Source organism: Barbus barbus (assembly GCF_936440315.1).
Source record: "Barbus barbus genome assembly, chromosome: 28".
Lineage (NCBI taxonomy): Eukaryota > Metazoa > Chordata > Actinopteri > Cypriniformes > Cyprinidae > Barbus > Barbus barbus.
In genome coordinates, this window is record NC_136756.1 from 29,135,874 (window position 1) to 29,157,551 (window position 21,678).

The following is a 21,678-nucleotide window of genomic DNA, read 5'->3' on the forward strand; positions in this document are numbered from 1 at the left end:
GAGAGTCGAGCCTGCAGGAAGTCCAGCACTGTACCTACCGGGCAGTTAACTGGGTCGAGCTGGCAATCTCCGCACCATGAAGTGAAGAGTCTCCTGGTAGAGGGAGCTCTGGATTGGAGGATGGTCTCAACAACCTCGGTTGAGAGACCGGAAGCTACGAGCCATGCCCCCTCAGGGGCCACACCCACAGCTTCCACAACTCCGGGCGGGGATGCACAAGGGTGCCTCCTGCCTGTGAGAGGAGATCCCTCCTGACTGGAATCTCCCATGGAGAGCCGTCGAGGAGGGAAATCAGGTCCGAGAACCATACTCGGCCCTACTACTAATAGCAGCCGGAGTCCGTCCCGGCACACTCTCTCCAGAACTCCGGGGAGCAGAGCAATCGGGAGAAAGGCATACAGACGAAGCCTCGGCCACGTCTGTACCATGGCATCCAGCCATGAGGGTAAAGAAAGCTGGATGACGTAGAGAGTACCAGAGGGGACATTGCGCTGTCTCCTGAGTAGCGAAAAGGTCCACCTGAGCCTGGCCAAACACTCTCCAGATTTGCTTCACCACCTCAGTGTGAAGCATCCATTCCCCGGATAAAAGCCCCTGCCTCGACAGGGTGTCTGCTCCCACATTGAGATGCCCAGGGATGTAAACTGCTCTTAATGAGAGGAGTTTGCCCTGAGCCCACACAAGGATCTGGTGTGCCAGTACAGGGGGCACGACCACAGACCTCCTTGGTGGTTGATGTAAGAGACCACTGATTTGTTGTCGGTGCAAACTAACACATAGTGACCTCTCAGGTCTGGGAGAAAGTATTTCAGAGCCTGAAACACGGCCAGCATCTCGAGCCTGTTGATGTACCAGTTGAGATGATGACCTCTCCACAGACGCTAGCGTTACGCGGCGACACGGAGCTCCCAGCACCGGGCCCAGGGACAAGAACCAAGGTTGTCTCCACATGTCCAAGGCATGTAGGCACCGCAGCGTGACCTTGATCATGCGAAGCGGGTTTCCCCTGGGGGAGAACCCCTTGATCTTGAGCCACCACTGTAGGGGTCTCATGTACAGCAGGCCAATAGGTCACACGTTGGACTCAGCTGCCATCAGACCCAGCAGTCTCTGAAACTGCTTTACAGTGAGTGACTGGCCTTCTTTCACTCTCCCGACCTCCGTGAGGATCGACTTGATCCGAGCAGGGGACATACGTGCCTGCATCGTGGTCGAATCCCACACCATAGGTGGCAGGGTTGGCAGATCGGTCTCCTGAGGGCGCTGGGGGGCGATGATCGCCGTACGCACGGGCGATGGTCGCTCTACCCCAGCGGGGGCTACCCTCATAAGCCCTGGTCCACCACCATCAGGGCTTCTTGGCCGAAGACCTCTTTGCCTGAAGCACGGTCCGCAGATCCTGCTTAGGCTGAGAGGTCTTCGACCACGCACCCTTCTTTCCACCCTGCTTGCGTGGAGGCGCACGGGTGGCCACGCTCTCCTTCTGCGCCTCCCTACGTGAGGAGCCAGCACGCGACAGGGGCTGCCCTCGCCCAGCAGCCCCGAGAGCTGGAGAGCGGTGAGGGAGGAACCGCTGGAACGCCGCCGCCTGCCTCCCGGCTTCCTGGTGCCTGCTGACAACAGAGTCAACAGCGTCACCAAAAAGGCCGGAAGGCGACAGCGGGGCGTCCAGGAGGAAGACCCTGTCCCACAGGTGCCTCTCCGCCGCCACCAGGGCTGCCGTAGACCGACCAATGGCACGGGCGGTCTCCTTGGTGGCGCGGAGAGACAAATCAGTGGTTCACAAATGTTCACAAATGTCCTCCGCTCAAACCCTCGCCCTCATCCAACTCTTTGAGCAGGTCCGTCTGGTATGCCTGTAACACCGCCATGGTGTGCAGACATGAACCTGCCTGACCTGCTGCAGCGTACCTCTTGTCCACCAGCGCTGACGATGTGCGCAGCGGCTTGGTGGGCAGGGTCGGAGCTTTCAGAGACGATGCCGCATCAGGAGACGGATAGCCCGCAAGCGTTTGTTCCACACGCGGCATCGCCCTGTAACCGCGCTCACTCGTCCCCATCACATTACCGTAGTAATCGGATGACGGGGCGAAGAGGCGGGCCGAAAAGGGTTTTCTCCACGACCTCGACACCTCAGTGTGGAGGTCGGGGAAAAAAGGCAGGCTCCGATGTGGAGGTGAGTTCTGGAACCGCAGGAAATGCTCATCTAGTTTGCCTTTCCGCGGTTCGACCGGACACTCGGCTGGCCAGTCGAGACTCAACTTGGCTGCAGCGCGAGTGATCACCTCCACAAGCTCCTCATACTGGGGTGAAAGAGGGGGTGCGACCAGTTCGGCGTCTCCCATGTCAACCTCGGAGGAGGAAGACATGAGAAACGCCACGACCGCTGCCCGAGGGGAAGTATCTGCCAGGCGGGCTTCCGATCTCGGGGAGCGGTCATGGGATCTGGCAGGTGAGGATGGTGATAGAGACTCGCTTGTCTCCGATCCATCTGCCAAATCCCATTGCGAACCCCACGAGCGCCGCCTTCGCTCCGCCTCAGCGGAAGCAGGGCTAGCACCGTGGGGAACGCTGATGAAAGAGCCCTCTCCGGAGAAGAGAGCCTTTCGGGAGCGAAGCACACGCAGACGGAGGCTCCCGCAGTGTGGGCAATCAGCCCCCTCGAGGGCCGCCTCCACGTGTCTCGCTCCCAAGCAAAGCACACACAAGCTGTGTGTATCCCCCGCACACAAATATCTTTTGCAGGGAGGAACACACAGCCTGTATTGCGCCTCACTCCCATGCTTTGCTTTGCACAGCTTCTTCATACTCGCAAAACAGACAGACAACAGTAAATACGACTTACAAGTACACAGAGCCCTAGCTGAATGACAGAAAGCTGACGCCGGTTTCACCGCACATGCTTTTATACCAGCTGGTCATTACGTCACCTCGCCCGTGACGTCCCTCTCATCCATTGGACAGATTTCATTGGTATTCAGAGCCGGTCACGCTGAAGGCGTTCCCCAAAGCGTCTCCTGACGCAGCTAGGAGTAAATACAGTAAAAATGCAGTAAATACAGCTAGGAGGCGTTGGAAACAACAGGCTAAAAAGTGTCATTAAGAAAGAAAAAAACAATGCAATAGTTACTGTATTATTATTTTTTCATTGTTAAAAATGTGTCAATATATACTAAATGTTGTTGTTGAATATACTATCATTATTTACACAGATGTTAATGAGGGACACAAAAAGGTTGTTTGTAGGAAGAGGTGTGTGAACTGGAGCGTTTGTTCTTCACTTCAGTTTTCCGAGAGAAAGGCTTTGCACCCATATTTAATATGTCAGGCTGTTGCTGCAGAATGACCCGTGGGCTTGTGGCTTCTGGTCACTGTGTTTTCACCGTGTTTTACCATATGTGAGACAGGAAGTGGCTGCGTGGGGATTTCCTGCTCAATGGGGGCAGTGCTGCAGCTCATTCTGGGTCATTATCTCTCATGTACTTGCACACTAGTTTTGCACGATTGGCCACCCACTCATTTTCTGGGCTCCGACATCATAAGATTAACTTGATAAAAAATATCCCATCACTAACACCTTCAACATGGCAAGAAATATAGTTCTATTTTGTAGTTATTTGGATTTTAATAATTTCATTGTAATTTAGTAATTTTGTGAGTAGTTAGGCAATACAAATAAACAAATATTTATTTATATTGAGAATACTCAAATATTATATAAGTATTAGTGCTGTCAAACGATTAATCGCATCCAAAATAAAAGTTTTTGTTTACATAATATATGTATGTGTACTGTTTATTTATTATGTGTATATATAAATACACACACATACAGTATATATTTTGAAAATATTTACAAGTGTGTACACATATATATTTATATTATTATATTTTATATTATATCTAAATATATTTCATATATAAACATAACATATTTTTCTTAAATATATACATGCATGTGTTTGTTTTTATAGATACATAATAAATAAACACAGTACACATATATTATGCAAACAAAAACGTTTATTTTGGATGCGATTAACTGCGATTAATCGTTTGACACCACTAAGTATTAATATTTTATGTACATATTTTTTATTTATATATACAATTATTATATACATTTCTATTTGTATATATTTTGTAAGATTAGTATATTAATTTTAGAGATACCTTTTAGTATTTTATTGAAATAGAAATGGAGTTCAGTGTTATTGTAGTATAATTTAGATACAATGTTTAATAGTTTTTAAAATATTTTTATTAAAGTTTTTATTTTTGTAATTTGTTATAAATTTAAAGTTTTAGTAATGTAATTGTAATTTAGTGAGTAATATTTATTTAATAGTTATAATATTAAAATCTAAATATTTATATTTAGTATGTATAAATATTAATATTTTATATACAATTATTAGATATATTTAAGTTTAGAATATTAATTTTAATACATTTTAGAAATACATGTTTTATTTATGGATATAGAAATATGGTTCAGTCTTATTTTAGAATCACTGAGAATTTTTGTTATATTTTTGAATGTTTTTTTTTTTCAGTTTTCATTTTAGTTTGTCATGAAATATGTCTATAGTTTCTATTATTTTATATTTCAGTTATATTTCATTACATCAAGTTAACTTTAACCTAACTTTACTTCAATATATTACCATTAAATCCTAATCTAATCATGACAAACTATATATCGTTGGAAAGGTCCAAGACTCCTAAATAGATCTTTTACCACTGTTTGTTGTTAAAAAGTATGTAGGAGCAGTAATAGATTAATTTATGACAAGAGCACACCTCAAAACATATACACCATAACAGGATCTCTGACCTTTGACACAAAAATTCTATTCGTTTCCTTTTTTTTCCTACCACATGTTTTAGTAATCATCATATATTGTATATCATTTGAAAGCTTAAAACCTCAATTCATCCTTTGAAAAACGTTTTGAAATCGGATATTGCGTTACCATAGAAATGGTACTTTAAAATCTTTTAGTGGGCTCCTCCCCCTTAGTGGGAGGTGTCATATTCCAAATGTATTACGGTCTTATAAAATCAAAACTTTTTATAAACTTGACAAAATACATATCATCGGAAAGGTCTCAAGATTCCATATTTGGTGGTTATTTCATTATGATAGGAGTACTACTGAGAGAGAAATTGATACAATTGTTACAGAAAAGTGCATAAAAAAATAACAGTTAAAAACAGTTAAGGGGTTAATTTTTTCATATTTTGTTTTAGTTCGGTTATTTCAAGTAACAATTTTTTTTTATTATTGTTTTAGTTAACTATAATAACCATATTAAGAAAGGATTCTTGCACAAAAACAGTTGCAGTTTAACTGTTTTTCTGACAGTGACAATTAAAAAAAATGTTTTTGTTACTGTACTTTTTAAACTAATGCATGTGAATGATCTACTGATGACAATAACAACGCCAATAAATATGAGGTTTTGAATGCTTAAATATGTCACATATTATATCAAATAAAAAAAATAGTTTTCCTGTGATATCTGCTCATTAATATTCCCAGCGCTGGCTGTGTGTGTGTGTTTGTGTGTTATGAGATGAGAGGGATTGAGTCTAAAGCTTCATTCACTGCAGTAATGCTGTTCTGCTCGTCTGGCTTTGATCTGCGTGTGTGAAGCTGTGATGTTATCAGCGGGACGGATCTTGTGTTCATGACTCTGAATAACAGCAGGCCTCAGGTCGTCGTTAGTGTTTCCTCTCCGCTGTGTGCTAATTGAGCGAGCGGTGTGTGAAGTGTGACTACGTGTGTTTTGTGTGTGTTTTGTCCAGACCACAGAGCACCCGAATCCTGGGAAAAAGTACAGCGCACGCGGATTTCCTCGACACTGCTACTTACCGGACAACGAGAAAGGCCGGAAGGTGAGAATCAAGATCTCATGTAAATCATGTATTTTTTTTATTTAATAAATTATTTAAATACTAATAAATAATAATTTTCATTATTTTTACAGGTTAGGGTGTTCATCTAGTGTTGATAAATAAAACTGACATTTTTATTTATTTGTTTGTTTATTTAATTCCAGCATCATAGCGAGTCGCTAACCTCAACAGCATCGTAAAGCATTACATGTGTATTTTCAACACAAAAAATCTAAATGTTGGATGGTTTAAATTAAATATTGACTATACCTGTCAGTCCTCTGTCGTGTGTCATGTATTCCCACCTCATGTTTCCATATTTGGTTTGTTTCCTGTCCTTGTTCTATGTGATTATTAGTTAATTCTTGTCCAGCCGTGTTTGTTTAATTATGTATGATTATCCTGTGTCCTGTCCATTCAGTTTGATTTCGTCTGGTCTACGCATTACTCCCCGGTGGTCCTGTCTGTGTCAGCCTTGCCTTGTCTTGCCCTGCCGTGATGTCTTCATTAAAGATTGTTATTTTGAGTTACAGCCGCGTCTCCGTGTTCCTCGTTCCTCCCTGCTATGTGCACTGTGACAATACCAGGGTTATTATAGAAAAATAAAACTATATATATAAATAATTTTTTTTTTCAAAATAAAATAAATGTTAACTGAAGTAACATTTAAAAAAATGTTTCATCTATTACAGTATGCCGGCAAAGCAACATTTCTCATTTTAATTAATTTTAACATGATTTACCAAAAACTAAAACAAAATTAAAAATGAGAAGTTAATATTAGACATGTTATTATAGGCATATTTAAAATAATAATAATAATAATAATAACATAAAAATACTAAAACTTTAATGAAAATGAAAACCCAAAAACAAAATGTGGTGTATATATATATATATATTACAACAATTAAAATAGATAATAAATATAATATAAAATATATTTTGAAATATTACAACAGTATATAAATGATGCTTAAAACCTTTAGCTAAAAATGAAAATACAAAATTAAATGTGTGTATATATATATATATAAGAAATAAAATAACAGTATATCAATGATACTAAAAAACACAGAACTATACTTGATTATATTTCTTTCAATACTGAAAGGTATCATTAAAAAATTACTCTTATGTACTACTCTTATATTCAAATAAAATTAAATAAATAAAATATAATTTTCGTATACACACTCACACATCAATAAAAATGATGAAATAAAATATGAATATATATTTAGTAAAATAATATTTATAAATTAATAGTATCTGTCTATTAATCATATATAATATTATATGGTTATTAATCACAATCATAATTATATATAATATTAATCAATATTTGTGCGCGCTGTGAATGCCGGTTCACGTTGTTTTTATTGCTCATTTCAGGTGTTGAAGTTGCTAATCATGGCGTGGGACCGTCGTTTGATCTTCACCATCGGGACGTCCAGCACCACGGGAGAGATGGACACGGTCGTGTGGAACGAGATTCACCACAAGACGGAGTTCGGCTCCAACCTCACGGGCCACGGCTACCCCGACACCAACTATCTGGACAACGTGATGAGAGAACTGGCCGCCCAGGGCGTCGGAGAGGACAACCTGAAGGACTGAGGCTCGGTCCGCACACACACACCTCAAGCTGAGGAGTTCCTGACCGCCAGCGAGACCTTTGACCTCTCTGGGAACAACGGTCCTCGCTGACCCCGAGTGAGAGACGAGGAGATGTGGATGATGGAGTGATGAAATCAAAACAAATTACTCTAATCTGTTCCTCATTCACTGTCACAGCTCTCTTTCTCTCTCTATCTCTCGCGACGCTCTTTTTCAAGGCTACCCAGAATGCATCTGGGCTCAGACCAGTTTATGTGGTAGTTGTATATACACACACATTAGTGGTTGACCGATATAGGTTTTTCAGTGGCGATGCCTCTACAGATATAATATGTCTTATCTAGGGCTGTCAAGTAATTAATTATTACGTAATCTGCAGATTAATCCTCAATTTTGACTGAGAAATTTCCCCCAAAAGATTATATATTGTGGTATATGAGAAAAAGCTTTGAATAAACATTACAGAAAAGTAGCTTTAGAAAGAAATATTTTGATTCAGTATTGAGTAAATATTGATTAATGTTTTCTTTTGAGTATTGGAATTTGAAATGGTTTTTAAAAAATTAAATGTATTTTAAAGTAAAACCTCTAGTAGGTGGCGGCAAATCACTGTCTTAATGAGTGAGTCGTTGAATTATTCATCCAACCGATTTATTCAAGCAGATGATTCAGTCAGAAAAGTCTTTATGAATGAGTCACTGATTCGTTCAGATGGCTGATTCTTTGAGAAATAAAGCTAGCGACTGTCTTAATAAAGGAGTCACTGAATCATTGGCTCACTCGATTTGTTCAAATGGCTGATTCAGTCAGTAATGAATCAAGTGACTGTTTAAATGAATGAGTCACTGAATCATCGGCTCACTTGATTCATTCAAAAAGCTGATTCATTCAGTAATGAAGCTAGTGACTGTCTTTATGAATGAGTCTCTGAATCATCGGCTCACTTGATTCATTCAAAATGCTGATTCTTTCAGAAATGAAAAAAGTGTCAGATTCAAAAGTCTTTATGAATGAGTTACTGAATCATTGACTCAGTTCGCTCAGAAACAAAGCTAGCAACTGTCTTTATGAATCAGTCACTGAATCATCAAAAACATGGATTCATTCAGTAACAACACACCACTGTGTTGCTTGCTGTGCTTAATGCAGAAGAGTCTTTATAAAATGTAAAAATAAAAAAAAAAAAAACATTATTTACTGGAAAATGTTGATGTTTGTAAGCTAAATGAACACCTCTGTTAATATGCCAATTAGTAGCTAATGCTGATTATCTCAAAATCACCAAATACCAGATGATTCATTCAATTTCTTGATATATCGGTCTACCACTGCATCCAATATCTGTGCATTCCACTGGATAACATGGAGAAGAATGTTGATTTTTTTAAACTGCATCACTTTCAGACAGTTTTTCTGATGTTTTCTGCCTGAAACAGCATCAGTTTGGCCTCCGTATATGTAACCGATTAAAGGAGGAAGCCTGTAGTTGTTGCGTTTGTAGGGAAATCGGTGTAGATGGATCCGTAAGCAGATTTTCAGGGCTGTTTTTGATGTTTGTGCAAGCGCTGCATAAAATATCTGCATTTGAAAACATTCAGCTCTCCGGCTCGTGTGCTACTTTTGAACTTCAGAGCAATTAGTGGAGCTCAGAGCGAACACTGAGATTTGAGGATCCTCCTGTGTGCGTTTTAACTTTTAGAATGAATAAGATGAAAAGGATGTCTTCTTGAAATATGCAATGATTCATATCCTATCTTGCTTTGTTTCTCTTTTATGTCATTGATCTGAGAGCGTGGCTTTCTGGCTGTAGACGGGTTTATCTGTGCTGTGTTTGGATTGGAATACTGGCATACTACTTTACTTTACAGTACTATTTTTGAAATGCTGGCGTTATTTCATGATGAATGTTTTAAATAATTGTCCTTTTGAATTGCATGCGAGTGGCGTCCAGTTATGATGTTGAATAAATAGGATTGTTGCCAATTTTTAATTACATTTTGTGCACTAAAGTGTGAATTTAAAGCAGTCAAATGATCAAATAATGAATCAAAAATAGTCAAAATTGTGGTTGACATTTCTAGTTCATTTGTCACACTGGAAATAAAGTTGAGCATTTTGCAGTGGTTCTCAACCAGGGGTCCGGGGCCTCAAAATTACTTAAATGATTTAAAATATAATTTAAAAAGACAAAACAAGCATTTAAATAAGCTAAAGCAAAAAAAAAAAAAAAAAAACTCAAACCAAAAGTAACTAAAAATTGTTAATTGGAAAAGAGAGAGATTTAATTTCAGCTATTGCCAAAACAGAATTTCTCATTTTAATTTAGTTGAAGTACTAAAATATCTAAAACAAAAAAACTGAAGTAAAAATTAATAAAACTACATAGACTAAAATGAAAATTAGAAGAAAAAAAAAATATTGATAAAATAATATAAATGATCAGTTAATTATATCAATTCCCTCTCTCCTTCGGCTTGCTCCCGAAATAAAATTACACTAAATTAACAATGAACCGGGGTTCCCACAGTCTTTGAAACCATGAGAAATCCTCATTTTGAAAGTGTGATTTCTGTATCTTGAAAAATCATATAAATTAATAAAATCTTAAACCTCCACTTTTATAATCAATATACATTTGACTAGGAACGCCAAGCTCTATAATATTTTTTGGGGGTAGAAATTGTGAGTAAAAATTATGCTTATGCTTAATTTTTTATCCAGTAAATCAGGAAATCATGCAAATTCATGGGTCAAAAGGAGCAGGAAACTTCAGCTCCTAAAACGTCTGCAATCCTGAAATGCAATTATTTAAAACTTTAATTATAGAAACCAGGAGTTCACATAAATTAAAATGCATTTGGCTTTATGGTTTTTAAATATGGTTGTGGACAATGAGGTCCCTTAGAGTCAAAAAGGTTGAGAAATACTGGCATAGTGCAATTACAGTATTTCATACAGTGTGCTCCAGTATGCACATTTTATCAAATGTAAACATACTAGATACTGTAGAAATAGTAGTATGTTCTGCTCTGAACACAGCCCTCGTGTTTGGTGACAGAGTGTTTCTGAGTCCGGAACAGATAAATCATGACTCAAACTCCTCTCAAGGTTAAAGGCGTTTCCAGAGAGCTGTGAGAAACACACACTCATTATGCCGTCCGTGGAGACGTGAGCACAGCGCTGTTATCCGTCACGCCCTGGGCGGTGTGTGTTATTGCTTTCTTTGCGGATCTAATGCCGGTTTGTGAGGTTCAGAGACGTTTCCCAGAGCAAGGGATTCCCTCTGGGTCTGTGAACTGTGATTTATTTCTGCGGTGACTCTGATACATGTTTGTGTGTCATCTGGAAGCCAAAGATTATTACGCCATCTCGTACAGTCTCTGAAGGGCCGTTCACACTGACAGCGTTTTACAGCAACAAACCAAGCTTTTCGTTTGCATAACCATTGTTTTTCTCTGCTTACAGCCATTTAGAATTATCTGTGCATTCTGAATCTTTTCTTTTTTTTTTTGCACGTAGTATATAAAGTTAAAATGTTTTAGAAATAACTCTCTTCTGCTCACCAAGCCTGCATTTATTTGCTCAAAAATTTCAGTAAAAACAGTAAAATTTAGTTTTCTATGTGAATAGTCAAATGTGATTTATTCCTTTGATCAGCGCTGTATTTTCAGCATGAAACATGATCCTTCAGTTCCTCAAGAAACATTTCTGTGTTGAAAACGGTTCTATTTTTGCAGAAGTCGTCATTTTTAGGCTTCATTGATGAATAGAAAGTTAAACAGAACAGCATTTATTTGAAACGGAAATCTTTTGTAACATTATAAATGTCTTTACTGTCACTTTTGATCAATTTCATGTGTTCTTAGTGAATAAATATATTAATTTCTTCCAAAAAACAACATTTGAACCGTAGTGTATTTCATGGCATTTTAGCGGTGTCAGTGTGTACGGCTCTTAAGACTCACAGATGATGTTGTTTTTAACGCTGTGGATGATTGAACAGCCCACAGATCTGCAGTCTTCCTCCATGCAGAAACGCCGAATCTCTCGGATTGTGTCTTGAAATGTCTGTATGCATCTTTAGTTACTCTCGTTTCTTGTAATGCTTAGAAGAACTCAATAGAGTACAATATATAGAGGTCAGTATATAAACACATACATTTAAGAGTGTGATATATCTTTGAAGTGTTTAAAGTATTTTTATACTTACATGTGACGCACATATATCTACACAGACACATATACACGTGTACATATTTGATACATGCTTTTTTGTCAAATCTGACAGTTTGTCAGTAACGTCAGGGACTGTTACCGTGTTCTGAGCGTCTTATATTAGCCGTGCCGTTCAAGCAATGATCACCGTTGCTGTCGATGATGTCGGTGGGAAGGGTTTGTTTGCGCGACTTTAACTTGCCACTCAAATGGATCGTGTACCTTTATATATCTGCAGGGAATATTTCATTCGTCATTCATATAAGCACTGCTCCATATGCACTGTCTTATATCAATGGAGATCTCCACATCTCGTCTCATTTCAGACGCAGAGTTCCTAAAAAATGCTTCGAGTCTGTACAAACTGCATTTTTGTGTTGAATTTCAGTGTAACTTTGAGATTGGAGAATAAAAGTCTTATTTTAGTGTCATGAACATTTTTATTATTATTTTGAATCATTTTTATATATATATACATTTTTTTTTTATTAAAGTTTTAGTAATTGTATTGTGTATTTTTTGCCATTTTTGTGTTATTATTTGTCATTATATAAACGTCTGTATAGTTTTCCTTTCATTTAATTTCAGTTTAATTGCATTTGACCCTTTTAAGGTTACTTCTGGTAACCATTTTAACCAAAATTAACATTTAAACTTAACCTTTATTATTATTATTATTATTAATGTCTGTAGTTTTTAATTTTTCAGTTAAACTAAATGAAAATTAAAAATGTTGCTTTGGTAACTAGCTGAAATAAAATATAATATTTTATTTTAGTTCATATTTTATTTTAATTAACAAAAATGTTTTTCAGTAGTTTTAGTTAATAGATAATAACCCTCAAAAATATGTTTGGTTAATAAACCATCAGTGCAGTTCTGAAGCTATTTGTATCTACAATAAATCTTGACTATTATGACTTTTTAGGTTTCATTTTTTGTAGTCTCTCAATTATAAAGCTCAAAAGAATGACACTCAAAGTAAGTATAAAAGAATTAGTGTCATTTTAAATAGTTTTGGAGTGTTGTACGACACTGCTGTCACTGTTTGACATGTCAACAACCAAAATACTACCAGACTTTAAGATATTTTGTGAAGGGTTTGTACAGGCACTGTAGCTTTAATGCATTGTTTTACATCTTTCTCATAGTCTGTGTAGTTTCAGAAAGATATGATAAAAAGAAAAAGGATAAAATGGATCTGAGTTGCAAATATCCTGCAAGGGAGTTTTATGAGAGACTTGGACCGATTATGCAATTCTGTAAGAGACGCGTACGCGTTGTTTTCATCTGAGCAGATGTTGTGTTTTTACCCAGCATGCTTTGTGCGCTCTTTTCAAAGGTGACTAATTAGACCCCCCTCATTAGACCTAATTAGATCATTTATCACCTGTCCATATGGTTCATCCCAAAATAACTCATCATTTTTAGCAGTTTGACTGTATGCACAATGGGCCGTTTTATAGTGAGGCAGAGCATCGTCCTCTCAGTTGCATGTTGATTATGAGCTTTTAGGACATTAGAGATGTTTTCAGGTGAAAGATCGATTTGAAATAGTTGTATGGCAAGCTATTTTAACATTTAATCCTTATACCGTATCTATTGTCATGCTATGAGTACTTATTTTTAGATATCATTATCTATTAAATTCCTTCATTATTCATTAGCTACTAGTGCTTATTCTTTAGATACTACTAACTTTTTAAAAGACACTAGTATTTATTCAGTAGATACTAGTACCAATACGGCAAGCCATTTTAATGTTTAATCTATAAATTGTAGTAGTATCTATTTTAGTACATGTGGTGTCTATTCCATTAGGTACTATCTAATACTTATTAGGTAGTAGTACCTATTAAATAGATACTAGTACTTATTTTAGTGACTAGTAGCTGTTCTGTTCTCACTAGTAACACATTTCAAATGATTGCTATTTTTTTTACTCATCTTATGTTATGACTTGTCAGAAAGACCAGTTCTATTCTATTCTCATAGAAGCCAATGGTAAACATTTGAAATGTGTCACTAGTTACAGAAGAATAGCTAGTCTCTGATTAAATAAGTATTGGTATCTAACACATAAGAACTAGTATCTAATGAAAAAGTACTATTACTTAATGAAATATATACTAGTAGTTAACAAAATAGGTACTAGTAGCAGTCAAATAGATACTAGTATGTTTTATAGATTAAATGTTAAAATGCCTTGCATTATTGTTAGTAGTATCTAATTAATGAGTACCAGTATCTAATAAATATGAACTAATTCCGAATGAACAAGTACCAGTATCTTTTAAAAAGGGACTAGTACCTAAAGAATAAGTACATAATAACAGCTAAAGAATAAGAACTAGTACCTAATGGAATAGATACAAGTAGCTAAAAAACGGTACTAGTAGTATGAGAAAAAAATGTTTTAAGGATTTAATGTTAAAACGGCTTGCCATAATAGATGCGTATCTGTTTTTGGTGTTTATTGCAGCTTTTGGCTTCGGTTGTGAATCGCAGCGGAAGGTGAGAGTGTCATGTGGAGACAGCGGATCAGTCAGGTGATTTCAGACCATATGGCACCTAAAAAGAGGTGCCATCCCAGATTCATTAGCGTTTTATAATGAAATGCATTTGATGGAACTGAAATAGCAGGATCGAGAAGAGTTGTTTCCCAGAAGGAAATACGCTTTCTGAGGAGAATAATTTTGTAGCTGGCACACATTTAAGTGTGTCACAACCTCAAACCTGCTCTTCTTGGAGATATTTCTGAATATATATGTAGAGGATATTGGTAAATGGTGAAGTGGTTGATGTTAATGTGTGTTTCTGGGGGCAGATTTTTAATGGGTTGTGATTTTATTTATTTTTTTCATTTGGCCTCTCATTTGAACCACTGAAGTCAAATAAAAGCGCATGGATTTGTTCCTCATATCATAGTCTTACAGGCAATAGAATTAACGTACATTAAGAGAATCGATTTCAAATATCAGACGAATTGTTGTTTGATGAAAAAATACAAGGGCTTTTATGATATGTGTCTTAATGAATCTGTTCTGATCTTGTTGCATGTCTGTGTTTCCTGTGAAATAAACCCTCTCCTTCAGCAAAGGGAGACTGATTTGACTTTGGTCTTTCTGTTCGTATTTCTTCTCTTCTCTTTTGTCTGGGATGTATTGTTATTGGCGGTATTATTAATGTCCAGTGATTGTGTGAAGCTCTGAGCTGCTAATGCAGCAGATTTAATTCATTTGACTTTTACTTAATTAAGTGCCTCTTTATTTCTCCTGTTTCGTCAGCAGTTATTTGTTCCAAAGCTTTGAGTGAATATTGACCTGTTGGAAGTGATCCTTATCATTATGAAGAAAACAAATGGTCTAGCTCAAGGAATAGAGCTGAGGACATGAGTTTGAGCCGATAAAATGAATGCAATGCGAATGGAATGTAAGTTTCTTTGGATAAAGGCATTTGCTGGGTCATCAAGATTTAGATTTTTTTTTTTTAAGACAAGTGTTTTTATTAATTAAAGGGGTGGTTGATTACGATTTCACTTTTTTTAACATTAGTGCGTAATATTGCTGTTTGAGCATAAATAATATCTGCAAAATGAAGTTCGATGCAAACGGAGATATCGTCTTTTAAAATTCTAGCAGTTTAATGCCTACAAAAACGACTGGTAAGGGACAACAACGAGTTACTTCCTGGGTCCAATACGTCACGGACCCAGATAAACCCCGCCCCCAGGAACACGCAACGAAGGGGGCGGGGCCATGCTGCACTGCTTTAGAGAGGAAGAGAAAATCTTGATTCTGTCTTCTAACAATTCTAATGGATTCATAAGTTTCAAAATCAATGTTCTAAAACAGCGCTTCTGTTCTGTACTGTTCCTCGCGTCGCCCTGCTCTGCATCTCTCTCTCTCTCTAAAAGTATGAGACAACAACAAACAAACATACCATTAAGAGCCGTGTGCTTGCACAGGTTTTGGCGATCCTCTTCACTAATATTCTCTGCATCTCAATCAGGCTCAAATTGATAAGCAATATAGACGACGCCATTGTTTACAATACAAGCGGAGCACGTCACATGCCTCAATCACAACACACTGAGCCAGCTAACCAAGCTAACCAGCTTTTGTGACAGAAGGAACAGAGCGGTGTGGACTGCAGGTAAATGTGAAAAATAATGTGTTTTTTAAAAAAACAAAGCATGACTGCACCCCATAAACACAATCAAGCCTAGAAAAAAAAACAGTCAACCACCCCTTTAAGGATGCATTAAACTGTTCAAAAGTGAAAGTAAAGACATTTATCATGTTACAAAAGATTTCTATTTCAAAGAAAAGCTGTTCTTTAGAACATTCTATTCATCAAAGAATACTGAAAAATAAAATATCAGTTTCCACAAAAATATTGAGCAGCACAACTCTTTTCATCATTGATAATAATCAGAAATGTTTGTTGAGCAGTAAATCAGTATATTATTATGATTTCTGAAGATCATGTGACACTGAAGACTGGAGTAATGATGCTGAAAATACAGCTGCAGATCACAGAAATAAATTACAGTTTAACACATATTCAACACTTATTTGAAATTGTAATATTATTTCACAATATTACTGTTTTTACTGCATTTTAATCATATAAACAACTAAGTAAAAAAAAAAAAACTATTACCTCCAAGATCCTTCAAGAGACCTGCCTGCATACACTGTTAAAAGTTTTAGGCGCTTGCTGTAAAATGAGGATGCTGTCAAAAATAATGTCATAAATTGATTTTCTTTATCAATTAACTTTTATGAACTAAACTAAATCAACATTTGTTGTGAGCATGCTTTGTGTTTAAAGCAGCTTTTGTCCTCGGTGCACTTGAGCAGAGTTTCTCAGGAGCTTTGCAGGAGGTTTCTTGAAGCGTCTTGGAGACACAATTCTTCTGGATTTAGTCTCAGTTTGTTCAGTTTCTTCATGTCATTCCAGACAGACTGATGATGATCAGATCAGATCTCTGTGTGGAGCACAACAATCTCACTGGATTATTACAATTAATGGCTAAATGAATGTTTGGAAATGTAAACTGATATTTCTTACCGACACACTCCAGCAAAAGATAGAAATAACTGGCTAAACACCTTTTTTTTTGGGGGGTGAAAACACTAGTGTTCTAATAGTTTTTTTTGGCCACCACTGTATGCACATTTTCAAGTTATTTTCTTCCCTAAAACATTTCCTAGACCTAATTTTGCTTTTCTATAGAGTTAAATCTTCTCACACGCTGCAGTGATGTCTGATTTGACTGAATCGTTCTGTTGAATTGGTTCTTTTCAATGTTTCAGTAAAATCAGCTCCCAAATTATCCTGAAAGATTACTTTGAGAACCAGTCTGATTTGAACAACTATCCAGTAATCATAAATGTAAACGAGTCTCAGAAAAAAACTAAACAAATCTATATAATATAAATAAAATGTAAAAATGTGGTTCAAAATCATCAATACATATTTATAAATTTTTGTTGACTGTTCATTGCTAGCAGTCCATTAAAAATATGAACACATACAAATGAACATGAACTAAGATCAAGAATTGTGGTAACACTTTACAATAAGGTTCATTGGTTAACATTAACTAAAATTAATAAATGCTGTAGTATTGTTAATTGTTAGTTCATGCTAATTTCAGCATTTACTAATGCATTATTAAAATCACAAGTTGTGTTTATTAACATTAGTTAATGCACTGTGAACTAACAATAAACGTATTTTTATTAACTAACGTTAACAAAGATGAATAAATAGTTGCATAAACGCTGCAAAAAAAAAAAAAAATGTTTTTTTAAGGCAACCAGCTTCAGTAAATTTTTGAGTTCTCTCAACTTATTTTTGTAGGACATTCTCAACTTTTTGTTGTATAAACTTAAAACAACAAGTTGAGTAAACTCAAAAATCTGCTGAAGCTGGTTGCCTTAAAATTTTAAGTTGGCTCAACTTTTTTTTTTTACAGTGCAGAATTGCTTTAGAAGTATTTTCATTGTTAATGTAGTTAACTAATATTAAAAAATGCAACCTTTATTGTAAAATATTACCAGATCTATACACAAAATCTGAAGTGTCAAATATTTATTCATCAAATATTTGTGTATTCAGGTTGGTTCGTTCCATCAGTCACTCACAGGTTAATTTCGCAGCTGTATATTCCACATGAAATCTGTTCTGATTGTTTGTGATTGTGTCGTGCAGCATTGCACTCACATGGACAAATGACTCGTCGCTGGAAGCTTGTGTCGTTGCTGGTTATGAACCTTTTTCATCCGAGTCCTTTCGTTTTTCATTCTCACTCCCAGCGGCACAATATTAGCAGGTAATAATAATATTTCCTGTCAAATCAAAATTGATTTTGTCATCCCGCTCTGGAGAAATTTAATGAACAGCACAGAGCTCGTGCAAACGTTACACGCAGGTTTTATGCAGTCATAAATGTAATGCAGTATGAATTATTTGAGGTCAGACTGGATTGAGAGAAAGAAACACAGAGTTTGGTGTAAATGTGTTTTATAGTCAACAGGCACAGCAGATGCTCTCCGTCCAAATAAAATGAGCGTTAAACCAACAAAAGCTAATTTCTGCACAAGAAAGCAAATGTTTTAAATACATATTTGGCCAAAAACAAATCAACTCTATTCAGCTGTTTTCCAGCACACACATGCTCACACGACCCAAAAACACTGTTTGGCACAATGCAAAGCCTCTTCTGTTCCCACAAATAAATCTAACCACAAGAATCAGTCTAAATGAACCAAACAGCACCCAGAGAACTGATAAAAAACATCTAAAGCAAAAAATGTCAGTCTGACACGGCTGCCATCGTTTCAGTTTTACACTGCTAACCTGCTTCTGTCCACAGCAGTGGCACTTCTAGAACATGGCTGGCCGAGGTTTATAAAACAGCTGTTTAAACGCAGAAAAGCTATTTATAATCCTCATGTGAATAACTTATGGGAATCATTTGTGTGCAAATATAAAAATATGACAATCACTGTTAATCAAGTACATTGGTCAAGAACTTGTTCACCTGCATGAAAACAAAAAGCACAAAATAGATTCTGGTGTCCAGTGAGCATAAAAGCCATTTAGATGCTACTCACTGTTTCTATAATGTGTGTCAGTGTTGTTTGAGCATCATACGATTATAGTTTCTTAAATATTTGGATTGTTCGTTTGTTTTTTCCACTTTCATATTAATAGTTTGTTATAATGTTGTGTGTTTCTGTCATTTTTGTTATTATTATTTAAATATACACCGGAGGCCACAAGTTTTGAATAATTACGTTTTTTAAATGTTTTTGAAAGAAGTCTTTTCTGCTCACCAAGGCTGCATTTATTTGATCATAAATACGGTAAAAATAGAGAAATATTATTACTATTCAAAATAGCTATTTTTAAGTGAACATCTGTTCAAATGTAATTTATTTCTGTGATGCAAAGCTGTATTTTCAGCATCATTACTCCAGTCTTCAGTGTCACATGATCTTCAGAAATCATAATAATATACTGATTTACTGCTCAACAAACATTTCTGATTATTATCAATGTTGAAATCAGCTGTGCTGCCTAATATTTTTGTGGAAACCGTGATATATTAAATTTTTCAGGACAGATAACAAAATAACAGCATTTTTTAAAAATAGAAATCTTTTGTAACATTATAAATGCCTTTACTGTCACTTTTGATCAATTTAATGCATCCTTGATGAATAAAAGTATTAATTTCTTATTTTTTTTAGTTGTACTGACCCCAAATTTTGCATGATAGCGTATCCACAAAAATATAAACTATTTTCAACTTTGATAATAATCATCAATGTTTCTTGAGCAAAATTAATCTTTGCATAACATAAATAAATTACATTTTAAAATGCGTCACAATAGAAAGCAGTTATTTTAAATTGTAAAAATATTTCACTATATTTTTTATAATATTTTGTAAAACCAAAAAAAAAAAAAAATTGGTAAAACAATGTAATATTTTGAACTAAATGGAAATGAGAAAAGTTGCTTTGGCAACTAGCTGAAATAAAATGTTTTAAAAATATTAATGTTTATTTTACTTCAAGTAATAATGTTTTTAATGGTTCTAACTGTAGTTAACTGTAATAACCCTGCTGTGTGAATGTGCTGATGCTGTTTAGTGTACAGTAATGCCATGCAGACTGCAGGAGTGTCACTGTTTTCAGAAGCTACAGTCTGTGATCAAATATATGGAGGGACAAATTACTCAAAATTAATCATTAAATAAATGTTGAAATAAATAAATCGTTAAATACATAATTAAATAAATATTAATTAATCTATGTATATATATATATATATATATATATATATATATATATAAATTAATCCATCTATATAATCTATACATTCATTCATTCTTTTCATCCACATTTCATTTGCAGGGTTATGGTTGTCGGCACGTCCCAAAACCCTGAAAATGAAATGTATAAATACATAAATAAATGTATGAATATGTATTTATTTATGCATTTAATTATGTATTTAATGATTTATTTATATATGTCAATATTTATTTAATCATTTAATTTTGAGTAATTTGGCCCTTCATAAAAATCACCCCAGAGCATCAAGATAATAAAAACACTTTAAAGTACAAATACGTAAAAACGTTTCCACGGACATTCATCAATAACTCGAGTTTGATTGGAAAACATTGCATAATCTGATTTGTGAGTTCCTGAAGCTGAAGCTGGTCGTCTCTATGAGCTCAGGATGAGAGGGCGGCTCTCGTCTGGTTCTCGGCTCTGGAAGGACGAATGCGCTCGTTCTAGATCCAGCACGACGTCCAGCAGACGAGCGGCGAGGGCACGAGTGCGCTCAGATCGGCCCTGCACAGACACTGACACACAGAGAGAGAGGAGACGCTTAAACACGTGTTCTGTGCTGATCTGATCTACAGATTAATTATCTATAGATTAATCAACCCAGGCTCATTCCAAATACATTCCTATAAACTATTATTACGTACCTTACTACACATTTCAAAGTGAAACGCCCAGGGAGTGGCACTAAAGCGTGGGTTCAATACGTGATCCTGGCACATTTCTGTTATGTTGATATAGGCACGTACTGCTGTTTATACTACGCTGCTTCATTATGTATTGTGGTGGCTCATAATTAAAGTATCCCCATGGGTGTCGCTAAAAGTTAATTCTGTATCATGTTGAAAATATCTCCTACACCAATCCCAACCCTAAACCTACCCAATAGTGTTAACAAATGCAAAAGTGATATAATAATGCATTTGTTGTGCAGCTGGTTATAGCCATACACACACACATACACAAAATATACACATTCAAATGAATTGGTATGTCTGTGAGTGTGTGTGTGTGTGTGAGTGGATGTGTCTGTTTTGCACTCTTGATGTTTTAGAGTGTAACCCCTTCCTTGCTGTCCACTTTTTTTTACTGCATTGTAGTTGAATTATTGCTTTTATTTTACATAGTTGCTGTGTTACAGTCACACCAGTTCATAGGTGTGTGTGTGTGTGTGTGTATAAGTGTGTGTGTGTACGTGCGTGTGTGTAAATGGATGTGTTTTTTTTTGCACTCTTGATGTTTTAAAGTTTCACCCCGTCATTGCGGTGTACTTTTTTTCTGCATTGTGGCAGATTTGTAGATTGTACACAAAAATTTGCAGAATTTTCCCATTCATTTTCTATGGTCGGTCATTTCTGACCGAAGCCCACAAGTGTGACTATTTTACTTAGCCTGCTCGAATCAAGCCCTCAATTTGTGTGTGTGTTCACATTCCAAATGCCATAGAAGTCACCAAGTTTCGTACCATTCCGATGAAAAAAAGTAAAACCATAAAATTTTTCGATCAAAAGTGACCGATGGGCACCTGAGTTAATCAAAACTGTGGACCTGCAAATCATATTTTGTG

The 21,678-nt window shown here is 36.5% G+C and overlaps 3 protein-coding genes across 3 annotated transcripts in view; 2 read left to right on the forward strand and 1 right to left on the reverse strand.

The window, feature by feature from the left end:
- Positions 1-9,736, forward strand: part of dtx1 (deltex 1, E3 ubiquitin ligase) — a 46,612-nt gene extending 36,876 nt beyond the window's left edge. The window contains exons 9-10 of the mRNA XM_079383265.1: positions 5,812-5,901; positions 7,297-9,736. Of these exons, the coding sequence (XP_079239391.1) occupies positions 5,812-5,901; positions 7,297-7,521 (315 nt within the window). The 3' untranslated portion in view covers positions 7,522-9,736. The remainder of the gene's footprint in view (positions 1-5,811; positions 5,902-7,296) is intronic.
- Positions 1-21,678, forward strand: part of LOC306848635 (synaptic plasticity regulator PANTS-like) — an 806,624-nt gene that overhangs the window by 517,320 nt on the left and 267,626 nt on the right. The gene's annotated exons all lie outside the window — the stretch shown is intronic.
- Positions 20,490-21,678, reverse strand: part of rasal1 (RAS protein activator like 1) — a gene marked incomplete at both ends in the record, with an annotated part of 47,401 nt that continues 46,212 nt past the window's right edge. The window contains one exon of the mRNA XM_079382566.1: positions 20,490-20,629. Within this exon, the coding sequence (XP_079238692.1) occupies positions 20,490-20,629 (140 nt within the window). The remainder of the gene's footprint in view (positions 20,630-21,678) is intronic.